General features: G+C 35.8%; 1 protein-coding gene across 2 annotated transcripts in view; it reads left to right on the forward strand.

Moving 5' to 3' along the window:
* The window catches only part of ABCA8 (ATP binding cassette subfamily A member 8), a 79,219-nt gene that overhangs the window by 39,723 nt on the left and 12,090 nt on the right, over nt 1-27,406 (forward strand). The window contains exons 17-28 of one of the 2 annotated variants that reach the window (XM_008011982.3): nt 3,641-3,780; nt 5,335-5,454; nt 7,969-8,167; nt 8,589-8,755; nt 16,280-16,413; nt 16,978-17,115; nt 19,253-19,360; nt 23,165-23,335; nt 23,541-23,654; nt 25,368-25,487; nt 26,290-26,355; nt 26,803-26,894. In XM_008011982.3, coding sequence (XP_008010173.2) covers nt 3,641-3,780; nt 5,335-5,454; nt 7,969-8,167; nt 8,589-8,755; nt 16,280-16,413; nt 16,978-17,115; nt 19,253-19,360; nt 23,165-23,335; nt 23,541-23,654; nt 25,368-25,487; nt 26,290-26,355; nt 26,803-26,894 — 1,569 coding nt within the window. The remainder of the gene's footprint in view (nt 1-3,640; nt 3,781-5,334; nt 5,455-7,968; nt 8,168-8,588; nt 8,756-16,279; nt 16,414-16,977; nt 17,116-19,252; nt 19,361-23,164; nt 23,336-23,540; nt 23,655-25,367; nt 25,488-26,289; nt 26,356-26,802; nt 26,895-27,406) is intronic. The other variant, XM_008011983.3, reaches the window with a different exon arrangement.

Genomic DNA, 27,406 nt, shown 5'->3' on the forward strand with positions numbered 1-27,406 from the left:
CCAGGCTTGTGTCCTTCCCTTTATGGTGGCAAGCTTCCCCATGGCCCAGGGTGGGTCTAGAAATGCCATCTGGGAGCAAGTACCTGGAGTCAGAAATCTTAGGAATCTACATGGCACTGTATTCTGCTGCAGCTGAGCTGACACCCAAAGCAGAAGACAAAGTCTTCCCTCTCTTCCCTCTCGTCAAGGAGAAGGAGTCTCTCCCCATAGTCACCACTGCCTCAGGCCTACAGTGAGTACTGCCTGGCTACCACTGATGTTCACTCAAGGCCCAAGGGCCTTCAGGCAGCTTGTAGTACATGCTGCCAGTTCTGGGTAGCTCCCTTCAGGGCAATGGGCTCCCCTCTGGCCTAGGGCAAGTCCAGAAATGCCATCCAGGAGCCAAGTCCTAGAATCCAGGACCCCAGGAGTCCACCTGGGTGCTCTCTACTCTACTGTGGTACCTAAGCTGCAAGACAAAGTCCCCTTTACTCTTTCCTCTCTTTTCCTCAGCAGAAAGTCTCTCCCCAGGGCCATCACAGCTGGGAATGTGCTAAGTCAAACCGGAAGCCAGCAGAGCCCTGGGCCTCACCCAAGGCCTGTGGCAAATACTGCCTGGCTACTGCTGGTGTTTATTCAAGGCCCGAAAGTTCTTTAGTCAGGAGGTGATGAATTCTGCCAGAACTGGCTCTTTTTCTTCAAGGCAGCAGGTTCCCTTCTGGCCTAGGGTATGTCTAAAAATGTCATCTGGGAGCAAGGGCCTGGAATAGGGTCCTCAGAACTCTGTCTGGTATCCTGTTCTGCTGTGGCTGAGCTTGTATGGAAGTTGAAAAACAAAATCCTATTTACTCCTCTCTCCTCTCCTCAACAGAAGGAGGGAGTCTCCCCTGGAACAGTGAGCTGCGCTGTCTGGTGTTGGGGGAAGAGTGAAGCAGGCACTCCCTTGGCTGCTCCAGCTGGTGTCTCTCTAGGTCTTTTGCACCCCAAGTCCATTGGCTTTGAGCCCAGAACAGCATCAAGACTTGCCCAGGAATTGCAGTCCCTGTGGTCCTAAGTTTATTTCGATCCCCAGAGCACTTTAGTCCACAGTAGTGGGATGAATGATTCCCCTCTGGCTAAGGCTGGTCTAAATGCTCCCTCTGTGGGCACTGGCTGAATTCTGCCCTACATTGCTTTTCACTGTGACAGGCAACACTGAGTTCCAATGCAAAGTCCCACAATCACTGTCCTCTCCCTCCCACAAGCATACGACATTCTCTCTCTGTGCCACACAGCTGCTGCCAGGGATGGGAAGTTGTGTCAGTAATTCAAGCCTGTCTTTGCTATCCTCTCCAGTGCTGCTTTCCTTATATGATGTTAAAACCACTATGATTGCTAACCTGATTTTTTTGTTCTTACGAAGGTGCTTCCTGTGTGGATAGTTGTTCAATTTGGTGTTCCTGCAGAGGGGGGGATTTCTGGAGGGTTCTATCTGGCCATCTTGCTCTACTTCCCCTCCTAAATCTTCTATTGTTTAAAATAGAAGTGTTGTTACTTTTACTTTATGGGGATGAAATTACAAACTCCCTACGTTAAGAAGTGCTGGAATCAGAAATTGAATCTGAATATTTTTAACTTCTAAATCTAGTAGTCAAATCCATATTTTTAACTACTTTTTGTTATATGATTGGTTGTTTTTGTAAATTCTTACCATCTATACTTAAGAAAGAAAACAAACATATGATGACAACAAGACAAAGAAAATAGGATGACAGTTTCCTTAACTCATCTGTACTTAAGTCCTAGAAAGTTATTTGAAAAATATCTCATGTAGAGTTTATTAATCTTCCACTTCTGTGTAATGTCCCGATTTTTTTTTTTTTCTTATAGCACTTTGCTTGAATGTCTTCCTGGAAATTAATTAAACTATCTGAAATTCAGTGTTTTCACCTACAAAGTGAGAGTAGCAATTCCTACTTACAGGTAAAGGTTATAGAAAAATAAATAAGAGACTGCCTGGCACGTTGCATGGAAACATAACATGTTCTCAAAATAAAAAGTGCTAGTCAGGATCCCTGCCCAATTTGCGAGTCCCTTCATGGACTCCTATTTGTGCAATTGCCTTATTTTCTTCTAATCAAAGGGTCAACAAACTATAACTCATGAGCCACATCCAGCCTACTTCCTCTTCCTGTAAATATAGTTTGGTTGGAGCCCAGTCATGCCCATTCTTTTACATACTGCTCTGGCTGCCTCCTCATTACAACAGCAGAGTGGAAGAGTTTCAACAGAGTCCTAATAGTCTATAAAGCCTAGAAAATGTACTATCTAGTAAACATTTTACAGGAAAAGTTTTATAACCTCCCCTTTCAAGCTGTAGGCTCCTCAATGAATGACTTTCTACATGAGTCATTCATTCCCCCCTAGCACTCAGCACAAGTTCCTACGAGTGGCCAAGGAATATTTCTTAAATTGTTTTCATTTCAGGAGTCAGCGTCATGGAAAACAACTATGACATTTTTTGCGTCATTCCTTCAGTGGATTTCACTACTTCTAAAAACTAGCATATATTTTTTACGTTCATACATGCCTTATGTGTCAGTGGAATAATTTTTGACTTATGCATTTGGTCAAATAAAATTGCTATCATTTTTAAGGGCTAAGGATAAACATTGCTATTATTCAGTTGTTAGAATAACCCTAGATGCTAGGAATCATTATTCCAGTCTTCTAATAAAGTAACTGTTTAGGTAAGTTGAATAACACATTCCAAATGCCAAAACTATATTTCAAAGCCAAGTCACTACTGATATTTTGCCCACTGTATACTTTATAACCTTAATTAATAGATTATTGTGTTTGTCTGTTTCTCTATAATGGAGAAATAGCTGTGGTGTTTTTCAATGGATAAACTGATTTTCTCAATGATTCTTTGTCCTTATTCAAAGTTCTGGGCTTAGCATTACAAGAAAAGCAAACCCATATTCATTCATTATTAGTTTCTGTCTATAATCCACTTTCCTTCATAGCACTTACTACTATTGATAATTATTTTACTCATCTAGTTGTCTACATGTTTTCTTCCTGTCTCCCCCACTAGACAATCAACTCCATAAAAGCAGAATAATGCTGTTTTAGTCACCATTGTATCCTCAGCACTTAGTATGACGTTTGTCACATACTAAGAACTTAGTAAATTTGCATTTGATGTGTAAACTGAATAACTGAAACTGTTTGGCATCTATACTTATCACAAATCTCCTGTTCTTTTGAAGCAATACAACAATTCTATTTAGTCAACGTAAAACTGAACATCATCTGCTACGTTATCCATTTTGCATAGTCCTGACCTTTGCTTTATTGCAACCCTAGTATTTTCAGTCTGTGACTACTCTCTCTTCAGAGGCTTGAATCAATATCAGAATTCTCTGGGCACCACCCCTGAGTAACCTCACCAGTAACTCTCATTAGCTCATTCTTTTCTTTTGTCCATCACATTTATATGATTTGGTTAGGTTTTTGTCCTCTTATTTCTTGGGTTTGTGTCCTCTTATTTCATGTTTGTCTGACCTATTTCTGGCATGAGATTTTAATTGATTTTCTTTGTCCTATAGAGACTAGTTAATTATTTTCTTGCTGTTGGAGACTATGTCAAACATATGTCTTTTTTTCTGAATGCCAGCTTGCAGTTAAATGAAGTATGTGTTGAGGAAAACATAACATCACTTGTTAAACAGCACATCCCTGATGCCAAATTATCAGCCAAAAGTGAAGGAAAACTTGTTTATACATTACCCTTAGAAAGAACAAATAAATTTCCAGGTAATGTATATGAACACTGTGAAATAAAATATGTAAATAATAGCCATCATCATCATAATTATTATTATTACAACTAACATTTATCGAGGTCTTACAGTATGCTCAGGTACTGAAACATAATCAAAAGAATAGTACAATAACTGAATTATTTTCTGTATAGTGGGAAATAGAATTATATTCTAAAAGTTGTATTGTAATGCATGGGCATTTTAGAGGGCTTCTTTTAGTCCTTCTTCCCTAGCAGTGTGTGACATAATATTCTAGTATTCATAAATGTACACAAACCCAAATGGTAGAAAACCTCTGGCTTACGCACTACGTTAAACAGCCCTGTGATGTGGCTCTCTCTCTCGGTGAGAATTTTGCAATAACTTTGGGTTTTTCAGGCTAATGCATAAAAACGTACTAATTATGTTTGTTGTTCAGGGAACCTGTTCCTTAACAATGGGGCACTATGAAGACCTGCATTAGTGGTTGAAACAATTAACCTTGCTGTATATGTGGTTAACAAAGACATATACATTCATTCAAATACACATTTTATGGTGACAACACAAGCATTCCTTAGAATCATCATGTAAAGTGTTAAGCAAACTCTAATTAGCACTTTTTAACAGTCATTACAATTTAAAGAAAATTTGTAAACGTTTTAGGTAGAATGAAGAATGGCGCATATTAAATCTTACTTCTTTTCTACCTTTCTGTATGTGGCATTCTAGTCAAGACAAAAGCTTTTAACTTATCCTTTTGCCCAAGCAGGAGCTCGAGATCGAAGCCTAAGGACTTCTGTAATCACCCTAGGGTTAGAATTAGGTTTTTACGTAAGCTCAATTTAACCACTACAGTTCAAATCCGTGCAGGCTGGGGTACTGCTCATTGCTTCATGAACAATGACGGATGCATAGGTATCTTTTGATGAACGAACTAAAGAATGAAGAGATATAAAATTGCTAGAGGAAATAACCACTGTCACAATTCCAGGAAAATTCCCCGATTCAATTCCACGTTCTCTGCCTGTTAGGTCTTGTGATCTTCCATTGTTAGAAACAGAAAACTTTTAAATGGTTTATATTCTATGACTTCTCTTTAACAAATATTTTCTAAACTATAGAAGATTCTGCACCATCGAATTAATTCTCAAAAAATCAATTCCTTTCCTTTTGTCAGTTACAGCATAAATGGCTCCCATTTATATCTGTTCTCTAGAAAAGACTCTTGAATTAATTAGGCTTAGAGTTGAAAAACCCAGAGTTTCACAGTTAATTAAATTTTAAAAAGAAGTCAGAAAAAACTAAGATTAAACTTTACTAGAAATGCAAATGAATGTAAGTTAATATTGATATAGAAATATGTGGATTGTAACACATGATGTACAATAGAAAATAATATATAGAATTTGCAGAATAAGCTGATCTATTATGAAATGCTAATTTTCAAATGTCTTTGACATATCACAAGTATAATTTCATATATTTGTGCTTATTAGTTTGAAAAATTGTCTCCAGTTCACTTGTGATTCTTGTTTTAATTCACTGCTGTGTATGTATTTCTTAGAACTTTACAAGGATCTTGATAGCTATCCTGACCTAGGAATTGAGAATTATGGTGTTTCCATGACAACTTTGAATGAAGTATTCCTGAAGCTAGAAGGAAAATCAACAATTAATGAATCAGGTAAATAAAATGCATGAAAATTACTGTGTAAAAGCATATGTTTCAAGAGTACACTGTTCCAAAGATGGATTACAAAATGTGGGGTTCATGATTAAGGCTCTTCTTAGACAAGCTTGTGGAAAAGTGAAACACATCTTTGTCAACATTGCCTCGTAGTTAAAAATAATCCATTTTTCTACATCCAAGGCTCACTGCACTCATATTAGCCCTAGGCTTCTAAGATCAATTTCAGATAGAACATTTATTCTAAATCATAAATTTATATAAAACATGAACTCACAGACCTAAAACACTTAAGAACCCCAAACAATACTTTAAAAATGAAACTATTAAATTCCTGTAGGCCAAAAATAAAGAACAAAGTCTTAATTAGACGTATTGTACTTTTCCATAGATCTCAGATTCTCTGGTGTCAGGTTTTTCTCTTTTTTTCTTTATGTTAGAAATTGGACAATATCTATCTACCTATTTTCAAGGTCACAAATAACTTATTCTCTTGTGTTCAGATGTTTTGAAGCCGAACCTAATAAACTCTCTATTTCTGATACCGTACTTTTTCATTCTAACATTTTCATTTGTTCTTTAGAGTTTCAGTTCTTTACTATTTCTCATCTGCTCCCAATAGTGTCCATATTTTCCAGTAGATCTTATAACATATTTATCAAAGTTATTTTTAAACTCATGTATTTTAATTCTAACATGTGGGCCATGTGACTGATGACCCTTATCAGTAACTGATGACCCTTATCAGTAACTGACTCTGATTTTTTTACCTCTTCCCTATGGGTTATATTTCCCTGCTTCTTCATATGTCTTGAAATTTGTATTTTATCATGGACATTACTTTAACAAAACAGGAACACTGAGGTAAACAGTGGCTAGAAAATGGCATGACTCTTCCTCTGCGAAGCTGCTGATGTGGATGGCAGAACTCATCTAATTTGTATTTGGCAAGTATCTGAGCTTTAGCACAGGTTTTATTAGATTCAGCCCACTTCCAGCTTTGAATGTTTTAAAGGTAGAATCAGGTCTTTCCCTTAGACATGACTTTGAATTATAGCACTGGAAAAATTCTATTAATTTCTCCATAGCCCTACTATCAAATATCTCAATAACAATGAATCTCACTGATTTTCAGCCTGCCATCACTTTTTGTTTATTTATTTATTAGTATATATCTCTCCACTCTCTCATTCAGTGACTGGACCCTAGTGGACTAATGTGTTACACAAAAGGAAAGACCCATGAACCCTGATGATGTCTTGCTCAAGACACTATGCAGCTTCTTGTGTTTCTCTCTCCATTTTTCTCAGTATCTGCCCCCAGCTACTGGTATACTGTTCCTATGCACTTAGGAAAGGCTCCATGAAAAAAAGTTGGTAGATGCTGTAAACTCATTTTGTGACTTAGGTACCACATGATTCTAATCAGTTATTTCAGCCCACATATAACCACAGAATTTGTTTAATCTAGGCTGCTTTCATTTAGCTTACCTATGGTGGTTTTCTCCTTTTTCTGCCATTTCCCTAAAGATGAAAGCTTCCACAGGAATCTTCTCCCCCTAAAAATGTTTTCTTCCTTTGTACATGTTAGATTTTTTAGGTTTCTTTGTGCTCTCGCCCATCTGATGGATTAAAAATAACTAATATTTATTCCCTTGGTAAGACAGGTGACAGTCTCTTGCAACTAATGAGAAGCAGAATATCCCTGAATTATTATTATTATTATTATTATTATTATTATTATTAATTTTGAGACGGAGTCTCACTCTGTTGCCCAGGCTGGAGTGCAGTGGCACGATCTCGGCTCACTGAAAACTCTACTCCCTGGTTCACGCCATTCTCTTGCCTCAACCTCCCAAGTAGCTGGGACTACAGGCGCCCACCAACACGCCCAACTACTTTTTTAAATAGACTTTTGATCACTATCTTAAGATCCTTATATCTTCATTCACAGTGTGTTGTTGTGTCCTGTCATTGTACTTATACATCTATGGGTGTGTGCTTTTTGAGGTTCGATATTAGGCTTATTTTAGCATTATACGATGGACAGTATCCTGGGTATCCAGAGATTACAGAGAACACACAAAATAATGCAGTCTCAGAAACTATTCAAAACTGAATAGTTTTGAAATATCTGCAGTAACAATTCGTAGCTAACTCCCAGTTTGTAGCTTGCCATTTACAGTTTACTCCCTGTTCAGAGCATGTCAATTTGTAGCTTAATTGAACATGTAAGATATTTGTTTCCTTTACTAATTTTCCAAGTCATTCCTAAGCACTGTGAAGACCTTGCCTATTTATCTTGACCTTAAATTACCTAAGGTCTCCTTTCTATCCCTTTTGTTCAAGAAATAAATATTTCATCTATTTCTCTATTTTAAGGCCATAACCAGCAAAACAACATTATACCTATAGTAACACAGAAGAACCTAATCATGATATCCTTACCAGAGCAAATCCCTATAGTAAGCCATATAAAGTACATATGAGTTGCTTATTTTATGTTTTGCAGACATTGCTATTTTGGGAGAAGTACAAGTGGAAAAAGCTGATGACACTGAAAGGCTTGTTGAGATGGAACAAGTCCTCTCTTCACTTAACAAGATGAGAAAGACAATAGGTGGTGTGGCTCTCTGGCGACAGCAAATCTGCGCAATTGCAAGAGTTCGCTTGTTAAAGTTAAAGTATGAAAGAAAAGCTCTTTTAGCACTGTAAGTATCAGAGTGGCCATAGGTTTTTTTTTAAAGTCAATGCATTAAAAAGCAAATCTAAGGTATAAAGGCAAGCAAAAAAACACAAAAATATGGTGAATTAGGCAGCAGAAAGGGAAAGCATCACAGTGGAAGCACAGGAGAGAGGTAGAATCTTGACATCCGAAGGACAAATATCTCATGAATTTTAATGGCATATTCAATGGCCAGAAAGCAACAGGGGAAATGAACAAAGGACAAATCTATGGTTTATCACCTTGGATTTGGAGGTAGCAAAAGGACAAAATGGCTCAATAAATGTGACAGTTAATTGTGTGTTTAATTTTTATAATTTCTTTATCCCATTACATTATAAACTGCTCAGAGAGTGTTCGATTAGGAAATGACATTGCATTCACACTGGCAATTTTCTTTTGTGTAGGCTATTAATTCTAATGACTGGATTTTGCCCTCTTCTTGTGGAGTATACCATGGTGAATATATATTACAACAGCTACACCTGGGAACTTTCTCCTCATTTGTATTTCCTTGCTCCTGGACAACAACCACATGACCCTCTCACTCAGTTACTGATCATCAATAAAACAGGTAAAATGGTGGATACTTGATTTCCAAATACATTTACTGTTCAGAGCAGTACTTAGAAAACATAATCATGAAAGAAACTAGCTTTTCAGCTATTCAGCATGTGTTAAAAAAACAGTTTATGAAACTTAAAGATAATAAATACAGGCCCCGAAAGAAGCAGGAATTAGATATTTTCTAAAGGAGGAACATCTGGTGGCAACTTGCGAAATGAAAGAGTTTGTACCAAAATAGCATTTTTAACAGGTTCATTAAGATATACTTCACATGCCATGCAATTTATCCATTTGAAATGCACAATTCCATGGTTTTTATTGTATTCACAGAATTGTGAAACCATCACTACAATCCATTTTAGAATATTTTCATCACCCCATAAAGAAACCCCATACTGAATAGCATTTACTCCCGTGTAGTCCTTCCCCCCAATCCTAAACAATCACAAATTTACGTTCTGTTTCTATTGGTTTGTCTATTCTGAACATGTAATATCGCTGGACTCATACAATATCTGATATTTGATGACTGACTTCTTTCACTTAGCATATTTTCAAAGTTGATCTGTGTTGTAGCATTTATCTATGTATTAATACTTCATTTTCATTGTTGAGTAATATTTTATTGATGGTTATACCACAATTTATTTATCATTCATCAGCAGATGGATATATTTTTCCCAATAATTGGATATTATGAAAAATGCTGCTATGAATGTTCATGTACAAGTTTTTGTTTGAACATATGTTTTCATTTCTCTGGGGTGTAATCCTAAAAGTAGAATTGTTGGGTCACGTGGTAACTATGTTTACCCTTTGAAGGACCTGCCAAACTGTTTTTCAAAGTGACTGTACCACTTTATATTCACATTTTTTTTTTCTTTTGAGATGGAGTATCACTCTGTGACCAGGCTGGAGTGCAGTGGCATAATTTTGGCTCACTGCAACCTCCGCCTCCCAGATTCAAGTGATTCTCCTGCCTCAGCCTCCTGAGTAGCTGGGACTACAGGAGCGTGCCACCACACCCAGCTAATTTTTTTTGTATTTTTGGTAGAGACGGGGTTTCACCATGTTGGCCAGGATGGTCTCTATCTCTTGACCTCGTGATCCGCCCACCTCAGTCTCCCACCGTGTTGGGATCATAGGTGTGAGTCATTGCACCTGGCCCCACACCAGCAATTTTTGAGGATTCCAAGTTTCTGCATATGTTTGCCAACACCTGTTTTTTGTTTTTTCTATTACATGCAGCATAGTGTATGTCAAGTGGTATCTTGTGATTTTGATTTGTATTTTGCTAATGGCCAGTAATGTTGAGTATCTTTTCGTGTGATAACTGATCAATTGTACATTTTCTTTGTAGAAATGTCTGTTTTCTTTTTTTAAAATGGATTGTATTTTTTATTGAATTCTAAGTGTTATTTCTATATTGTAGATAAAATTCTTTTATCAGATACCATAGGTCCTCATATTCAGATTCTGTATCTAAGAATTTGCCTATTCACTGAAATTTATTGCTAACCCCCAACTACATATCTGTTGCACTTTCATGATATTTACAGATATGCTCAGAGAATTGAACATTTTTAGTCACCTGACGTACGCATTTTCAGCTGAGATTGAACAAAATGACACTGCTTTCTTGTGTTAGCTCTCGTACTATAAACAAATGCTTTTTAGCAATCTCTTTCATGCTACTTTTTCACATTTTTGTGTGTTTTTTTCTGTGGTGATTTTGCTGTTTAAAATGACACAAAGAATAGTGCTGAAGTGTCATCTGAATGCTTTCTTGCATTTAGAAACATGTGACATGCTTTTTCTAGTTTTTTTTTTATTATTATTTGTCTGTTTTCATTATGAACAGATGTTGGATTTGTCAAATGTTTTCTCTGTGTCTACTGAGATGATCATGTGGGTTTTATACCACGTTATTTTCAGACATTAAACCAACCTTGCATTTATAGGATAAATTCTACTTGGTCGTGGTGTATAATCCTTTCCATTTTCTCCTGGATTTGGTTTTCTAGGGTTTTGTTGATAACGTTTTCCATCTCTATTCATAAGGGATATTGGTCTGTAGTTTTATTTTATGCTAATGTCTTTAGATATCAGGGTAATATTTGCTGCGTATAATTAGTTGGCAAATGTTCCCTGCACTTCGTCTATTTTTTTTTTTTTCTTTTTGAGACCTTGTGAAGGATTGACAATTCTTCTTTATTAGGTAGAAATGTACCAGTGTAGCTATCTTTTAATCTATAAGATTGGTATTCATACCCTCTTTTTGTTCCTGATCTTAGTAATTTTCATGTTATTTTACTCTTTCTTGGTCATCCTAGCTAAGGGCTCATCAATTTTGTTGATGCTTTCAAAGAACCAGCTTCTAGCTTAATTGTCTCTATTGTTTTTCTATTGTCTGTGTCACTCATTTCCAAACCAATGTTCTTGGTTTCATTTCTTTCTGTTTGCCTTGTGTTTAGCTTGTTCCTCTCTTTTTCAGTGTCTTAACATAGAAGTTTCACTTACTGATTTGAGATTTTTCTTCTTTTATTTAACATAGGTGTTTACAGCTATAAACTTCCCTCTAAGCTATGCTTTCGCTGCATAGCATAAGTTTCAGTATATCATGTTTTAATTTTCATTTCTCTCAAAATCTTTTCTAATTTCCTTTGTGATTTCTTTTCTGACTCATTGGTTATTTAGGAGAAGATTCGTTTCCAAAGATTTGTGATTTTCTAAGATTTTGTTGTTGAAGTTTGAATTCTTCCCCTGTGGTCAGAGATCATAGTTTATAAAATTTCAACCTTTTTCAAAGTATTGAGGCTTGTTTGATGTCCTTGCCTTTAGCTCATCTTGGAGAATGTTCCTTGTGCACTTGAGAAGAATATGCTTTCTGCTGTTGTGAGTGAAAATTTGTATATTTCACTCTTCAGTGTTATTTTGTATTTTGAGTCTCTGTTAAGTGCATATATGTTTATAAATGTTATAACTTCCTGCTGTTTTGACCTTGTTTTGACCCTTGTATCATTAGAAAATGTCTCTTATTATTTCTAGTAACATTTTTTGTTTTCATCTATTTTGTCCGATATTAGAAGAGCCACTCCAGTTTTCCCACGGTCTTGTCTTGCATGATGTATTTTTGTTCCACCTTCTGCTTTCAATCTATTTGTTTCAATGAAATTTAATATGTGTCTCCTGTAAATGTAATTTAATGTGTGTCTCCTATAAACAGTATATAGTTGGATAGTGTTTTTAAATACAACCTAACAATCTATGCCTTTTGTGTGTATTATTTTATTCACAAACCATACTTTTACTAATAATGTAGGATTTGTATCTGCCAGTTTATTGTCTGTTTTCTGAAAGTCTCGTGTCTTTTTTGTTCCTTTAGTTCTTCTTTACTGTTTTCTTCGGCACTGAGTATTTTCTAGTTTAATGATTTAATTCTTTTAATGATTTTTTATTATATTTTTGAATTATGTTCTTGGGGTTATTTTGGGGCCTAGAATATACATCTTATTTTAATCTACTTAAAGTTTACACAAATTTAAGATTAATGTAACAAAGTCTACAAATATATACTTGCTGTCCTCTCAGCTTCTTTAAAAGATATGAAATCATATCGAGTAATAATTGTACCAATGTATTGCTGGTTTTAAAACATTTAGATGTGTAATAATAACATCAAAACGGGGAAGAGTGAATACAGCTATATAAGACGAAAGAGTCTGTAACTCATTGAAATTAAGTTTATTTACCATTTCTGGTTCTCTTCATTTGTTCCTGTGAATTCATATTATCATCCTATGTGATGTCCTTACTCCAGTACAGCTAGGCTTCCACCTGCCTCCTTTGTGCCATTGTTTTCAAATATTTCGCATGTCTGTATTTTACAGCCTCAACGATAAAATTATATGATACTGCATTATACAATTGCTTTTAAAATGAGTTAATACAAGAGGAAAATACGCATTTGTACTACCGATTATAAGTACATAGTTGTGTTTGCTGATCCTCTTTGGCGTCTTCACTTGGATTCAAATTGCCATCTGGGGTTATTTGCTTTCAGTTTTAGGTATTTCTTATAAGGCAAGTCTGCTAGTAACAAATTCTTCATTTTTGTTTAGGAAAAAAAGTTATACCTTCACCATTTTTTATTCTTTACTATTTTTATTTTTATAGATTTAGAGGATAAAAGTGTGGTTTTGCTACATGGACATATTGTGTAGTGGTGAAGTCTGGGCTTTTAGTGTAACCATCACTCAAACAGTATACATCATACCTATTACCACCTTCATCTTTGAAAGCTATTTTTGCTGAATTTTTTTTTCAGCACTTTGAATATGTCATTTTACTGTGTTCTGGCTTCCTTTGTTTCTGATGAGAAATCAGCTGGGTTCTTTTTGGTGTTTCCTGATACATCATTAAGGAAACATTTTCTTTGCCTTTGTCTTCACCGTTTTTACTCTAATGTACCTGGATTTGGATCTTTTTGCATATATCCTACTTGGAGTTGGTTGAACTTCTTGGATGTATAAAGTTTTTAATCAAATTTTGTAAGTTTTCAGTCATTATTTCTTCAGTGGTTGTTTTTCTCTTCCTTCATCTCTCTCCTCTCCCTATGGTACTTCCACTGCATATGAAATAGTGTGATTAATAATGTCCCACATTTTTCTGAGGTTCTATTTTCTTTTGTTGTTGTTCTTCAGATTGCATAATTTCTCATTTAATCTGTCTTCATGTCTGTAGTTTACAGGTTTGCTGTAATTCTGCTGATCATTCAAATCTACTGTTGAGTTCCTTCCATGAATTTTTCATTTCAATTATTGTACTTTCAACTCCAGAATTTCTATTTGATTCTTTATTATTTAAAAAACTTTTTATTGGTATAGTCTATTTGATGAGACATTGTCATCACACCTTTCTTCACTTCTCTAAACTTGCTTTCTTTTAGTTCTTTGAGCATACTTACAATACCTGCCTTGAAGTCTTTGTTTTTCAAGTTTGCTATCTCAGTCTTCCAAAAGCTGTTCTTGTTGCCTACCATTTTCCTGTATAAGGGTGACACTTTCTTATTTTTTAGCATGTCTCATAATTTTGGTTGAAAACTGGACATTTAAAGTCATACATTGTAACAACTTTGGATAATGATCGCCAACTTGTCTTGAAGCTTGTTATTATTGTTTGCTCATTTCCCTTACTTTATACAACTCTGATGCTGTTCTTCAGAGGCATAACTTTGGCCATGTGCATTGTTCCCCTGAGATGGCAATAGATTTAGCAGACCTTTCTTTGTCTCTTTCCCTGATCTCTCCATTAAACTGGCTAACTCCACTGGTATAACATTCAGTTATTAGTCACCACCAGTAGCAAGCTGATTGGCCTATTGTTTTCAAAAATGCCCACATGCATAAATTGCTCCACAGTTTGATCCAATTACAGTAATTCCCGCTCATCTGAAACATTACAAGATCCCCAGCAGATGTCTGAAGCCATAGATAGTAGCAAACCTAATGGCCATCCATGAGAACACGTTTCTGTTCAGGTTTTTTATCCACAAATGTATTGCCTTTTCCATCTTAACTAAGCACTTATCATGCACTGTGGCTATAACTTTTACAGTCTGAGGTGCAACAGCAAGACTAGTATGAGTTTCTTTTTTCTTCTTCACTATTTACAGAAGAGATTTGCTCTCAGAGTATATCTTAACAGACTCAGCATACAATTTTTTTCCTTTCCTTATTAAGTCAACAACTTTCACCTTTCCACTTAAAGGAAGCAATATACGGCTTCTCTTTGACATATTTAAATTGCCAGCATTTACTCCTCTTGTGCTTTGGGGTCACTATTAAGTAAAATAAGGGTTAATTGAACACAAGCACTGTGATGTCTTGACAGTCAATCTGATAACAGAAGTGGCTACTAAGTGACTAATGAGTAGGTAGCATATGCAGTGTGGACACACAAGACAAGGGGCTGATTCATATCCTCCACAGGGCAGAGTGGACAATATGAGATTTCATCCATCTGAGCAGAATGCCATGCAATTTAAAACTTACACAATGTTTATTTCTGGAATGTTTCATGTTGTATTTTAGAGCTGCAGTGGACTAAAAGTAACTAAAACTGCAGAAAGTGAAACCATGGATAAGGGAGCACTACTATAAATATGGTCTTGTTTGTAGGAAAAGTCTTCTAGGCCAGTTATTGAGGTTTGTCCTCTCCACAGAAGGGTTCTTCTTAACTCTCTGTTTTGCTGCTCTCTCTAGTAAACTTTTAGCTGGTGTATGGTTTAACCGAGTAAATTGCAATCTCCTGTCAATTGCTTACCAACAAAATCTTGACGGTTTTTAGTGCACTCTTAGGCCTGAACTTCCCCAAACTCTGTTCCAACTAAAGTCAGTTTCTTCAGGGAGAGTTTCAGCACATACTGTTCTTATGGCTCGCCGCTGCCCCTGAAACAAGAATCTCACCATTGCTTCAGAGCTGGAAGCATGGATCATGCCTGATTCTCTTGGTGTGGAGCCCCTGATTTATGAGCAGGGTACTTGGCAGGGGTGGTGGCCTCTGGTCTTCTCAGCTTGCCTCTCCTGTCATGGAAACTCTGTCCTACACGTGAGATGGCACAAGGATGATTGTGTCCCGGTGTTTTTGGCCTCTTATTCCTAGGGTAGAGCTTCCACCTTATGATCAGGGAATGGGTGGAGGAAGAGAACTCCAGATCTCTTAGCCCCTCTTGCCTGGTATTGATCTTCTGCAACATAGATGTGGGGAAATGAGAAAAGTTGATGGGAAGCCCCTCCCATGAAGATACTATAGCCCTGAACTGGACTTGGGGAAGAAGGATCCCTGCATGCTTGCCGACACCCTTTCAAAGTGAAGCTTCTGTTACACAGATCTGAGAAGCAAGTGGGGAGTGGAGGGATCAGGCTGTGGCTCAAATGCCACAACTTCTCAGTGCTCTTACTGAGATTTAATAAATTTTATTAAATAAGTGTGTCATCATGTTCTGTATGCTCTTAGAACAATTTCAAAAAATTTTAATTTGTTGGTTTTTTAGGAATTTTTATATTATTGTTTTTCTGGGGAGAAGGTCTACAGAGCTCCTCACATTGCTAGTCTACATGTTGTCTTCCTGTATCAAGAAAATTTTGAAAATTAATTAATAATCTAGCAGTAGTAAAATGGCTTTTAGCAAACTTGGTGGTTAATCAAAAGAAGTTTTCTGTATCATTAAAACCTTATTGGTTATGGCCATTCATTGCAAGAGTCTAGAAAGAAATCTATTTTGAAAGACATTTGGAACTAAAAAAATCTTTCACATTAATAATAATCATAAGCAAATAAAAATATCATAAAGGAATTCCATGAGAAATAAATAGATATTTTAATTCACATTAACAAGCATTTTATGTAGAAAATATCCTGACGGTCCATATTACTGCATCACATAATGACATTAATTGTAATTTGACTATACAACTTGACATTAATTTTTTTAGTTTTGTGATACCTAATATCTTTAACTACACCTTAGGGGCAAGCATTGATGACTTTATACATTCTGTGGAGCACCAGAACATAGCTTTAGAAGTGGATGCATTTGGAACTAGAAATGGCACAGATGACCCATCTTATAATGGAGCCATCACAGTGTGTGGTAGTGAAAAGGTATGCAGCTCTCTAATAATCTTTCTGAAAAATGTGAAAAGCTAACATAATATCAATATACTCAGGCCTCCAACTTAAGAAATAAAAATGAAAAGCAAATACTGTTTTCATTTATTACTTAGTGAATTGTATTCACTGGCATAAATAATTCATATATCCATCATTGTCTATTGGCACAAACTATTAGCAAAATACATACTCTAGAATACCTACTATCAAGACCATGTGTAAGTTCAAAAATTTCTTGTTTCCCCTCAAAGATTTTATAATACATGTATTCCAAAACTTCTGTTTTGTTCTTAAACAATAAACACTGAACATATGATGCTAACCTCAAGCAAGACATCTGGTGTCCGAAATATCAGTTACATGATTTAGTTTTACTATATACATGTTTTGATTTACTTATACAGTGTTTGGTTTTACTTACACAGTGTTTGGCTTTTTACTTTGATTATTTGACACCACAAGAAAAGTATAACCTCTTAAATGTCAAATTTTGACTTTTTTAGAGAACAAAATGAAGATATTTGAGAACTTATATCCTTACTTGTTATATTTTAGAATTACAGCTTTTCATTAGCATGCAATGCCAAAAGATTGAATTGCTTCCCAGTTCTTATGGACATTGTTAGTAATGGGCTACTTGGAATGGTTAAACCATCAGTACATATCCAAACTGAAAGAAGTACATTTTTGGAGGTAAGTATATATAATGGTACAATTCCTGACTTTCCTCTTACAGGAATCTCCCAGATCACCCTTTTAAGGGCTGGAATCTTGTTTTAATTGAGTAAACCACTGCGTAATAAATTAACATTTGGACTCATTCTAGTTCTGGGACTTTGGAAAATCAATGCCTTTTCAGAGCTTCAATTTGTTTAAAGTAAAATAAAACGAACAAAACATTTTTCAAAGAGAATATGAAGCAATAAAAATGAAATCACACAGCACTGTGACCAGCACAAGAATAGTGAACAAATGAAACAAAGGAGAAAGAAAGGAAAGAATAAATGAAGGAAGGAAGGAAGGAAGGAAGGAAGGAAGGAAGGAAGGAAGGAAGGAAGGAAGGAAGGAAAGAATGAAGGAAAGAATAAAGGGAGGAAGGGGCTTTATTATTACTTTTAGAAATTTTACAAAAGAAATTCATGACTAAGTTCAGGCTAGAATTGCAGACTGTCTACATTAGAATTACTGCAGATTCCTGTCAAAAATATTAATTCCCCTGGCCTTCTCCAAACCAATCAAACCACTTTTCCTCATGGGCATGGTGAGAGGAGGGAATCTATTTTTTAAAAAAGGTCCAAGTAATCGAAACGTATACAGCCCTTTAAGTTTAGAACCAGAATAACTATCACAGTTCACAATGATTCCTTTTTAGTTATTGTATACATACATTTCTCCCTTTCAGAGAGTTCTTTGAACACAAAGATCATGTATTTTTAACATCTTTCAATTTTCTGGTTTCTGAGAGCAGTATACAATAATTGGGCAAATTGCCTCAGACTTCTATCTATCAAGATATCCTGTTTCAACTAGAGTTAATTAGATAACAACCAGCTCAGCTGACTTTGTGTTTATGCGCCTAATGTAGTCACTTTAACCAATATCCCCAGCAACTCATTTTATTCCCTATTCTACTTTACGTGCTCATTGCCCCCAAAGTCAGAGTTTCCCAGAGTTTCAGAACTTGCTTCTATCCTGCCCAAAGTTCAAGAATCGCTTGAACCTGGGATGCGTAGGTTGCAGTGAGCTGAGATTGCGCCACTGCACTCCAGCCTGGGCAACAGACCGAGACTCCATTTCAAAAAATAAATTAATGAACTGATTTTAAAATAAAATAAAAGGCAAATCACAGGCTGGGAGAAAAATATTCACAATACTTACATATGTGACAAGATTTGTATCAAGAATATGTAAAGAACTTTCATTCCTCTGTAATAGAGGATAACCTAATTTTTTAAACGGACAAACTATTTGTATATTTGTATATATATACCATTTGTATATACCATTTGTATATATACTTAGTAGTTCAGCCACTAAGTACTGAACCTACCCAGCACTCAGAACATTCTGGAACCAACCAGACAATAAGCTGTAATCTTACCATCTATGGTTAGCAAGTGTCTTTCTGGTGACCAAGCTGAAGACCACCAGGCTCTGGTTAGAACTTTCTTCAGTGATGTGTTTAATCAAAGAAGCAACTATGTGAATCATGAAAATAACATGGGACTGGCTTTCAAGAGAGTTTGTGGTCTTTTATCCTTAAAGATTGTTACAAACAGGAGCAACAACAGATGGAACTAGAGCAAAGGTTTTCTTGGTGTTTTTGCTCTCCCTTCTAGTTTTTCATCTCTACTTTTGCATCTTCAACCAATATTTATCAGGTCTCATGATGTACTTAAAAAACTATTATCTCATGATGTACTTAAAAACTTATTGTCACTGTAGCCGTAAATTGTTGGATATTTGTTGAGTTGCCACATTTGAGATAAAGATCAGCTAAGAAATTGAATGTGTCAACTGTGAATTATAATTTATTATTTAGCACCAAAATACATTTTAGAATCGTAAGGCAAGAAAAGAGAAAAATCTTGCTCTTATTGTTTTCCAGATGTTATCAGTGCATTCATTTTCTTCAGTCACTTATCTGTAAATTTGAGTATAAAGCCAAAAGTTAAGTGTCAAAACTGGAAGGATATTGAAAGAGTCTGGGAATCTCAAAAGGGACCTAAGGCAGAATTATGTAAACTTAGTCTAAAATTTTAAAACTGTATTCCAGAAAATGAACTTTAAATTTCTTCATTCAGTTCATTGTATTCTTTGGATTTTTCAGAATGGACAGGCCAATCCAATCGGATTCCTGGCATATATCATGTTCTGGCTGGTTTTAACATCGAGTTGCCCACCTTACATTGCCATGAGCAGCATCGATGATTATAAGGTAATAATGAGTAATTGCAACTTCCATTGTTTTACATAATCAGAAGCAGAAGGTAATTTTACAGGATTTTTCATAAGAATATTTATACATGCTTAATTGAGCAGCCAATTCAGACATAAATTCTAAGGTATAAAAATAAAAGAAAGTTTTATAAGTTGAAATATATAGATAAATAGGTAATAGAGAATTATTCTGAACTTTATCTGGATATGCCAACAAACTAGAATAGACAAACCAACTTTGAAAAAAAAAGCAAAGCTAGAAAATATGCTTGTGATTTCAAGACTCACTACAAACTTGTAGTAATTAAGAATGTGTTGTATTAATTAAGAATAATTGTGTAGATATTTTAAATGAAATAGACATTTCAGAAATAAGCCCACACATATATCAACTGATTTTCAATAAAATTACCGAATAACTTAAATGGGGGTAAGATTAGACTTTTCAACAAACTGTGGTGGAACAAGTTGGTATCATTCTGAAAAAAAAAAAAAATGTTCTTAACATCTGTCACACCATGCACAAAATTAATTTGAAATGAATCACAGATCCTGTGATAGGCAATATTTTTCAGATAGGGAAGAAGAAGCATATTCCATTTTAAAAAAGATAACTTGAGCTTCATCAAAGTTAAAAGCTTCTGCTCTTTGTAAAACACCAATAAATAATAAAAGGCAGCTGAGCTTGGTGGCTCACGCCTGTAATCTCAGCACTTTGGGAAGCCGAGGTGGGCAGATCACCTGAGGTCAGGAGTTTGACATCAACCTGGCCGACATGGCAAAAACTTGTCTCTACTGAAAATACAAAAATTAGCTGGGAGTGGTGGCGCACACCTGTGATCCCAGCTACTCAAGAGAGTGAGGCAGGAGAATCACTTGAATCTGGGATGTGGAGGTTGCAGTGAGCTGAGATTGTGCCACTGCACTCCAGCCTGGGCAACAGACCGAGACTCCATCTCAAAAAATAAATTAATTAACTAATTTAAAAATAAAATAAAATAAAAGGCAAACCACAGGCTGGGAGAAAATATTCACAATACTTATATATGTGACAAAGATTTGTATCAAGAATATGTAAAGAACTCTCATTCCCCTGTAATAGAGGATAGCCTGATTTTTTAAATGGACAAAGTATTTGTGTATATACTTTATCAAAGAAGATGTACAGATGGAAAATACTCCCATAAAAAGATGGTTAATGTCATGAGTAATCAGGAAAATAGCCTCAATGAGATAGCTCTACACACTCAATAAAACTAATAATGTTAGAATGACCAACAATATCAAGAGTTTATGAAGATGTGGAGAAACCGGACCTCTCATGCACTGTGGGTGGGATTGTAAATTGTACAATCACTTTGCAAAATAATTTGGCTGTTTCTTATAAAGTTAAAAATATACTTATTCTTATGACCTAGCAATTCTTCTCCTAAGTATTTACTCAAAAGAAGAGAAAACATCTTTCCACATAAACACTTGAGCATTAACGTTCTGAACAGCATTAGTCATAACAGCCAACAACTCGAAAAGACCCAAGTGTCCCCCAAGCAGTGAACTGATAAACAAATTCTGATATAGCCATACAATGGAATACTATTCAGCAGTAAAACAGAAGGAACAACTAATAAATGCACCAACACAGGTGAGTCTCAGAACCATTACACTGAGGGAACGATAACCACAAATAATTAGCTACTTTTAATTAGGATGATTTACTTTATATAAAATTCTTAGAAAGGTAAAATTAATCTGTAGTGACAGAAGGCAGGCTCGGGGTATGGGGGGTCACCTGTAACCAGTGGTAAAGGCTATTGACTGCAAAGGACCATGGGAAACTTCAGGGGTTCTTCTACACCTTGCCTATGATGGTGGTACAGAAACATATGCATTCATCAGACCTCATTCAACTATGTACTTAATATGGGTACTTTTTCTTGTTTAAGAATGACACCCCCCAAAATTAAAAAGAGATTGTTGAAATAAAAGGAAATGATATTTTTGGAAATGCGAGAACTTGAAAAGATAAGAGAAAATTTCAATATTGAACTGACAACTTACAAATGTTTATTTACAGACACTCATTAATCCAAATGAATCTATCGTTCACAAATTACCTGAGCATCTTGTTTAAAAGATGATTCTGATTCAGTAGTTCTGCAGTGGAGCCAGATTTTGAATGGCAATCATAGGCGGTGAATTTATATGATTAATCAACCCAGGCCAACTCCCATTTTTGTGACTTCATGAAAAAAATCTATGAAAACTTGTGTAAGCATCTTCACTGTGTCATCTTCATCTGTTTCGTTTTCTCTGTCTCTCTAGTGCCCACAAAAAGAGCATAAGATTTACGTAATGTTCCCTTTTCATGTGGAACACGCAGGAATCTCAAGAAATTCTATTTACTAGTACGATGTAACTATAAGTCATTCTGGTGTTAATCCAAACTTTAAAACTTCCTCCATAGGAAACATGAACTCTTTCTTCGGCTTCTGTGATGCCGTAGTTTCACCATGTTTATCCTAAGACTGTCCATTGTTTGTCTTCTTTGGAGATTCTCATTCCTATATGTAATCTCTTAATTTCGGAAATCCTCAGATATTGGCCCTTGGCTGTCTTCTTATGTTAGATGCCATTCTGTCCTAGGCAAACCCATCTAGCTCTATGGCTTCGAATCCCCTCTACCAGCTGCTCACTCCCAGATCTGACTCTACCCCAGATCTCTAATTGTATCTAATTTGACCTCCAATGTTGATACAAACTCTGTTCTCAGCATTTCCACTCTAGGCAACACAGATGTCTCAAGTTTCATGCTTCCAAAACAGAACGGAATGTAGAGCTACTTGAATGTATTCCCCCACCTCACTACTTTCTCCATAAATAGCAGCACCACATGCTCAGTCATTTCCTAAAGATCCCAAAATCATCCTTAATTCTTCTCTTGCCTCCACTCATGTGTTGAGTCAATCATCAATTCTTTACCAGTTCAACTACCTGCATAGACCTGTGTCTGATGTAGGCAGGCTCTGATATGAATCTTTAGGTCAAATTATGTCTCAGGCAGGAGCATCATTTAGCTCATCAAAGCCCATCAACAAATGAATTTAAGTATTTTTTAAAAGAAAAAAATTCACAACTGTTAGAATAGTTTCACGTATAAACCTATTGATTATACTGAAAACCACATCACTTCATAAGTAGTTTTAAAATACGTAATTTAGTATGTTTATTTAGAGAATGACAAATAATGTAAAATACATTTACATTTATAAATGTATTTATATTTATGTAGATACACATAAATATTTGAATGAGTGATAAATATTTGAATGTGGACTATGGCAGAACAACCCAATTTGTTTTATTCCAATTAAAGGATAAAGCAATTATGTGTGTGTGTGTGTGTGTGTATGTGTCTGTGTGTGTGTGTGAAGGAGAGAAAAGAGAGAGAGAAATCACTGTGATGAGAATGTAGTTGTTTAAGGGAATAAACTGTCCATCCCATTCACCCCTATCCCCTGTAAGGCATTAAATCACTACTTTGTTTGCTGCAGTGTTCAATGCTTTGATTATTCTAAGGTCTTTTTTTACATATTTCTACCAGGTGTGTGATGAACATCAGTGCAGTTCATTAAAGCAGCAGACTGGTTATTTATGTCTGTAACTATCCACATCCCTTAGTCCAGATTACATTTGTAGACATAATCTAGAATTGTTACAAATAAAGATTTTGCTTGAATAGTTCCTTGCATAATCCACATTTTCTTAAGCCACAAACTTTGTATCTTTGCTGTCTGCTAATTAGAACAGAGCTCGGTCCCAGCTACGGATTTCGGGACTCTCCCCTTCTGCTTACTGGTTTGGGCAGGCACTGGTGGATGTTTCCCTGTACTTCTTGGTCTTCGTTTTTATATATTTAATGAGCTACATTTCAAACCTCGAAGACATGCTACTTACAATAATTCATATTATTCAAGTAAGTGACAATATTCAAGTAAGTGACAATATTCACAAAATCATTGTGTGATTTAATTTGAAAATTTGAAATATTTCTATCAATATTTATATGGTCATAAATTAAAGAACTATAAAATCCTGGGCTATGACAATGTTTTGAATCCCAAATGTTTTCCTTGATTGCATTTGTATTTAACTAAGCTTCACATTCCTGTTGATTTCAGATCCCATGCGCTGTCGGTTATTCCTTTTCCCTTATCTTCATGACATATGTGATCTCCTTCATCTTTCACAAGGGGAGAAAAAATAGTGGCATTTGGTCATTTTGTTTCTATGTTGTAAGTATGTTTATTATGGATGTATACTGTATATATTTAATATACAATTCTGAGTTAATCCTTTAAATTTTGCCCTCTGTAGGATGATGATATTATGGTCTATAATAAACACTAGAGTACAAATTCAGTTACTGGCATGGTTAAAACTAGAAATTGCTTCACCAAACTCCTTAATGAGAACTAATTCCATAAAACCTCCCTTCTTTTGTCTAAATTCAGAGGGAAAATGTGTATAATTTAAGAGTATCTATTCTAATTTCCTATGATTTCAGGATGCCAAAAAGTAAATTATTAATTCAATAAATAATTGTTGACTTCTGCAGTGTGTCCAAGTTAAGACTGATAAAGGGAGAAAAGAGATTAAATGGACAGTTTCAATCCTGAAAGAGCTCCCAAAAGATAAACAGATGAGTAAGCAGCCACTTATTAAAACAGTCATGAGTTATTTTCCATCTTAAGAGTCTATTATACAACTGAATAATAAAGAGGTCAATGAAAAACAGAGATTCATTTGTGAAAATGAAAGTAGAGATTTTGTTTAAAAGGTGAAATCTGAAAAAGAGTAAAATTTCAGCCGAGAGAAGTATGAGGCACAAATAGAAATAATGAACAGAAACCCAGCAGAGGAAAAGCCCATGCTGATCCTAGGAACTGGTAATAATCTCGCCTAAATATAGACAAAAAACAAGGTGCACAATGGCCATGGTCCTGGTTATGGTAAAAAATAAAATCTTGGCTGCCCTTAAATGATGTGCTGAAGAATTTAAAAGCTCAGAGTGCAGAACACAAATAGGATTAGAGATAAACTTGCAGGAAGAATACTTTGATAGCCATAAAGGTGATGGTTTGCATGCAGAGAAATTAAAAGTACAAAAACTTTTAAGTAGTCATTGCAGTGTATTAGAAGGTAAAATATCAGGGCTTCCAGTGTACCTATCACTTCCTGTTATCCCTAAATTTTCTATTTTAGTACTTCTGCTTAAGCCATTCCATGTTGTTAAATACTTTTATTTCCCCATTGGTATAGTTACCAAAAGTCTTACCTTTTATTTTTGTTGTTTTATTCCTGTTAGATATCAATTTCAATTTTTTTCTTAGATTTTTGCTCATCTACTTTTATTTTTTAAAGTTTATCTACTTTAATTAAAATATTATATGTATGGGTGCTGGGTGTGTCTTATACCTGTAACCCTAGCACTTTGGAAGGCCTAGGTCAGTGGATCACTTGAGCCCAAGAGTTCCAGACCAACCTGAGCAACATGGTGAAACCCCATCTCTACTAAAAATACAAAAATATTAGCTGGGTGTGTTGGCATGCACCTGTATACCAGCTCTCCGGGAGTCTGAGGGAGGAAGATCACTTGAGCCCAGGAGTTTGAAGCTGCAGTGAGCCATGATCACACTACTGCACTTCTACCTGGGCAACAGAGCAAGACTCCATCACAAAAAATAAAACAAACAAACAAACAAAAAAAAAACAAAGAAATTCTACATATCACATCCTAGATTTATCAAGTGATATCTCACTTGTGAAATTCTAGGCCAAAGGAATTTGGCTAAGTCACTAAAATAAACTGTTAATGGAGATATACTGATTTCAGCTTGGTTAGCGAGATTGAAGTTGAAATTACTAATATCTTCAAGATGAGCCTCTCGATTTGGAACTTACATTGAAATTCAGGGTGATTAACCTTCATATTTGCTTTTTTTTAGATCACTGTATTCTCTGTGGCTGGATTTGCGTTCAATGTCTTTGAAAGTGATATTCCATTTATCTTCACTTTTTTAATACCACCTGCCACAATGATTGGCTGTTTGTTCTTATCTTCTCATGTAAGTAATGACACAGTCTGTCCCAGTCCCCTGAAACTGATGACCAACTGTGAAACTTTGCCCAGTGTTGAAGGTCTACTACAACATGTTTAAAGTGCATGGGGTTCAAACATTTCTACCTCATGGAATACAATTGATTTTCTCCCAGATAAGACAATATGTTCCAGCTGACTGGTAATGGAAACTCTGGTCCTGCTTAATATATGGGGAGGAAGGGTTTAAGGGGTGGTGGGAAATAGAGTAGTCCTCACACTCATGTGGGGACTTATTTCCTCCTTGATATGCTTGGCTTTAGAAGGAACCAATGAAATGTCCCTAATCTTTGGGATTTCAGAGTTCTAAGGAAGCACCCAATATAAGCAAAGTCCTTTTTTCTGGCTGACTGATACCTATACTTCTGCAAAAGGAAGGAAGTTACAGTACATGAGTGAAGAGGTATCTATGGGAAGGGGAAAGGTAGAGAAGGCGGCCTCACAAAGAGAAACAATAGGCACAGGAAGGTGTGTGAAGTTCTGTGTGAGAAGAATGAACACTGTCTCTCACTGTTTGGGGAGGTTAGCACGGATCTCCAGGATTCTCTTGCCATGTGATTAGTAATTGATAAATCCTGTTGCTTCAAACGAAAGTTCATTGACCTTGGGAGGAAAGAAGACAGTCCCTTGCTTTACACTTTAGAAAGGGCACTTAACGTGATATTCATGGTCAAATGTTAGCAGGGCTGTTTAGGGCCAATTCACATATATGTGGACAAATTTCAGGAAACAAAAATCTCCCAGTTTAGCAATTGTCTTTTCTTTTGCAGCTTCTCTTTTCTTCTCTCTTTTCTGAAGAACGAATGGATGTACAGCCATTTCTGGTATTCCTAATTGTAAGAACACACTCTTCTTTAAAAATTATCACTTTTTACTAAATTTAATAATTTTCATTCCTGTACACACTGTGAAACATTTTTATTAAGGTAAAGATACAGATATCTATAGCCCAAGGAGATATAATGCTTGTAAAATATGGAAGAATTATTTTTACAAAGATCAACTGGCTAGCTAATGTGCCTCCCAAATTTTAAGGACACTGTACAACTGTTAGAGGAGATGAGAAAGTAATGATATCACATAACTATAGTTGTTTCCTATGTTTCTATAAAAAAGATTGAAAATGAACTTGATAGTTTCATAATTTGCTAGATAGGTTATTAGAAATTTGTAATTATTTCACCGAATGCATTTTTGTAGAAGTTCAGTTCTTTATAGCACATCTCTGATATTGAACAATTATCTTTTTATGTTTCTAATCATGTGTCTCTCTTTATTCGTAGCCTTTCCTTCATTTTATCATTTTTCTTTTTATTCTTCGATGTCTGGAATGGAAGTTTGGAAAGAAATCAATGAGAAAGGATCCTTTCTTTAGGTTGGAAAAAAATCAGATTTTTATTTTGTTGATCAATATCGTAAAATATTTTTCATGCATAAATCAATGCATTAACAAAGAGGTGCCGTGTGGTAGGATAGGCTGGAGTAGGAACCCTGGACGCATACAAATAATGCAGATCCAGATACCTAAACCCAAGAAGGTTATGATGTAATGGAAGAAACAGACTTGAAACATGGAGTATTAAGGCTCTGTCTGCCACTATCCACAGTGGAGCACTGGGGAAAGTTAAATGTGGCTGGTCCCACCTAACAAACAGTATATTGCCAGCGGAAGAAATGCTGTCCATGCAGGAGGAAGGAACAGAATGATCCACTGACCAAGGACAGCAATAGCTGTGTTCTTTTCCTGGTAGTGAGCATCCCAGCCAGTGGACAACAGACCGGTTCGGTTATTAATGGGACTTAAAAGCTGAGACTATTTTTGGCACCATACAAAGAAGAGCGACTATAAGCATCTTACTCCGTCTGTGTCTCCCGTACCACATCAGT

Source organism: Chlorocebus sabaeus, chromosome 16 (genome assembly GCF_047675955.1).
Source record: "Chlorocebus sabaeus isolate Y175 chromosome 16, mChlSab1.0.hap1, whole genome shotgun sequence".
NCBI lineage: Eukaryota > Metazoa > Chordata > Mammalia > Primates > Cercopithecidae > Chlorocebus > Chlorocebus sabaeus.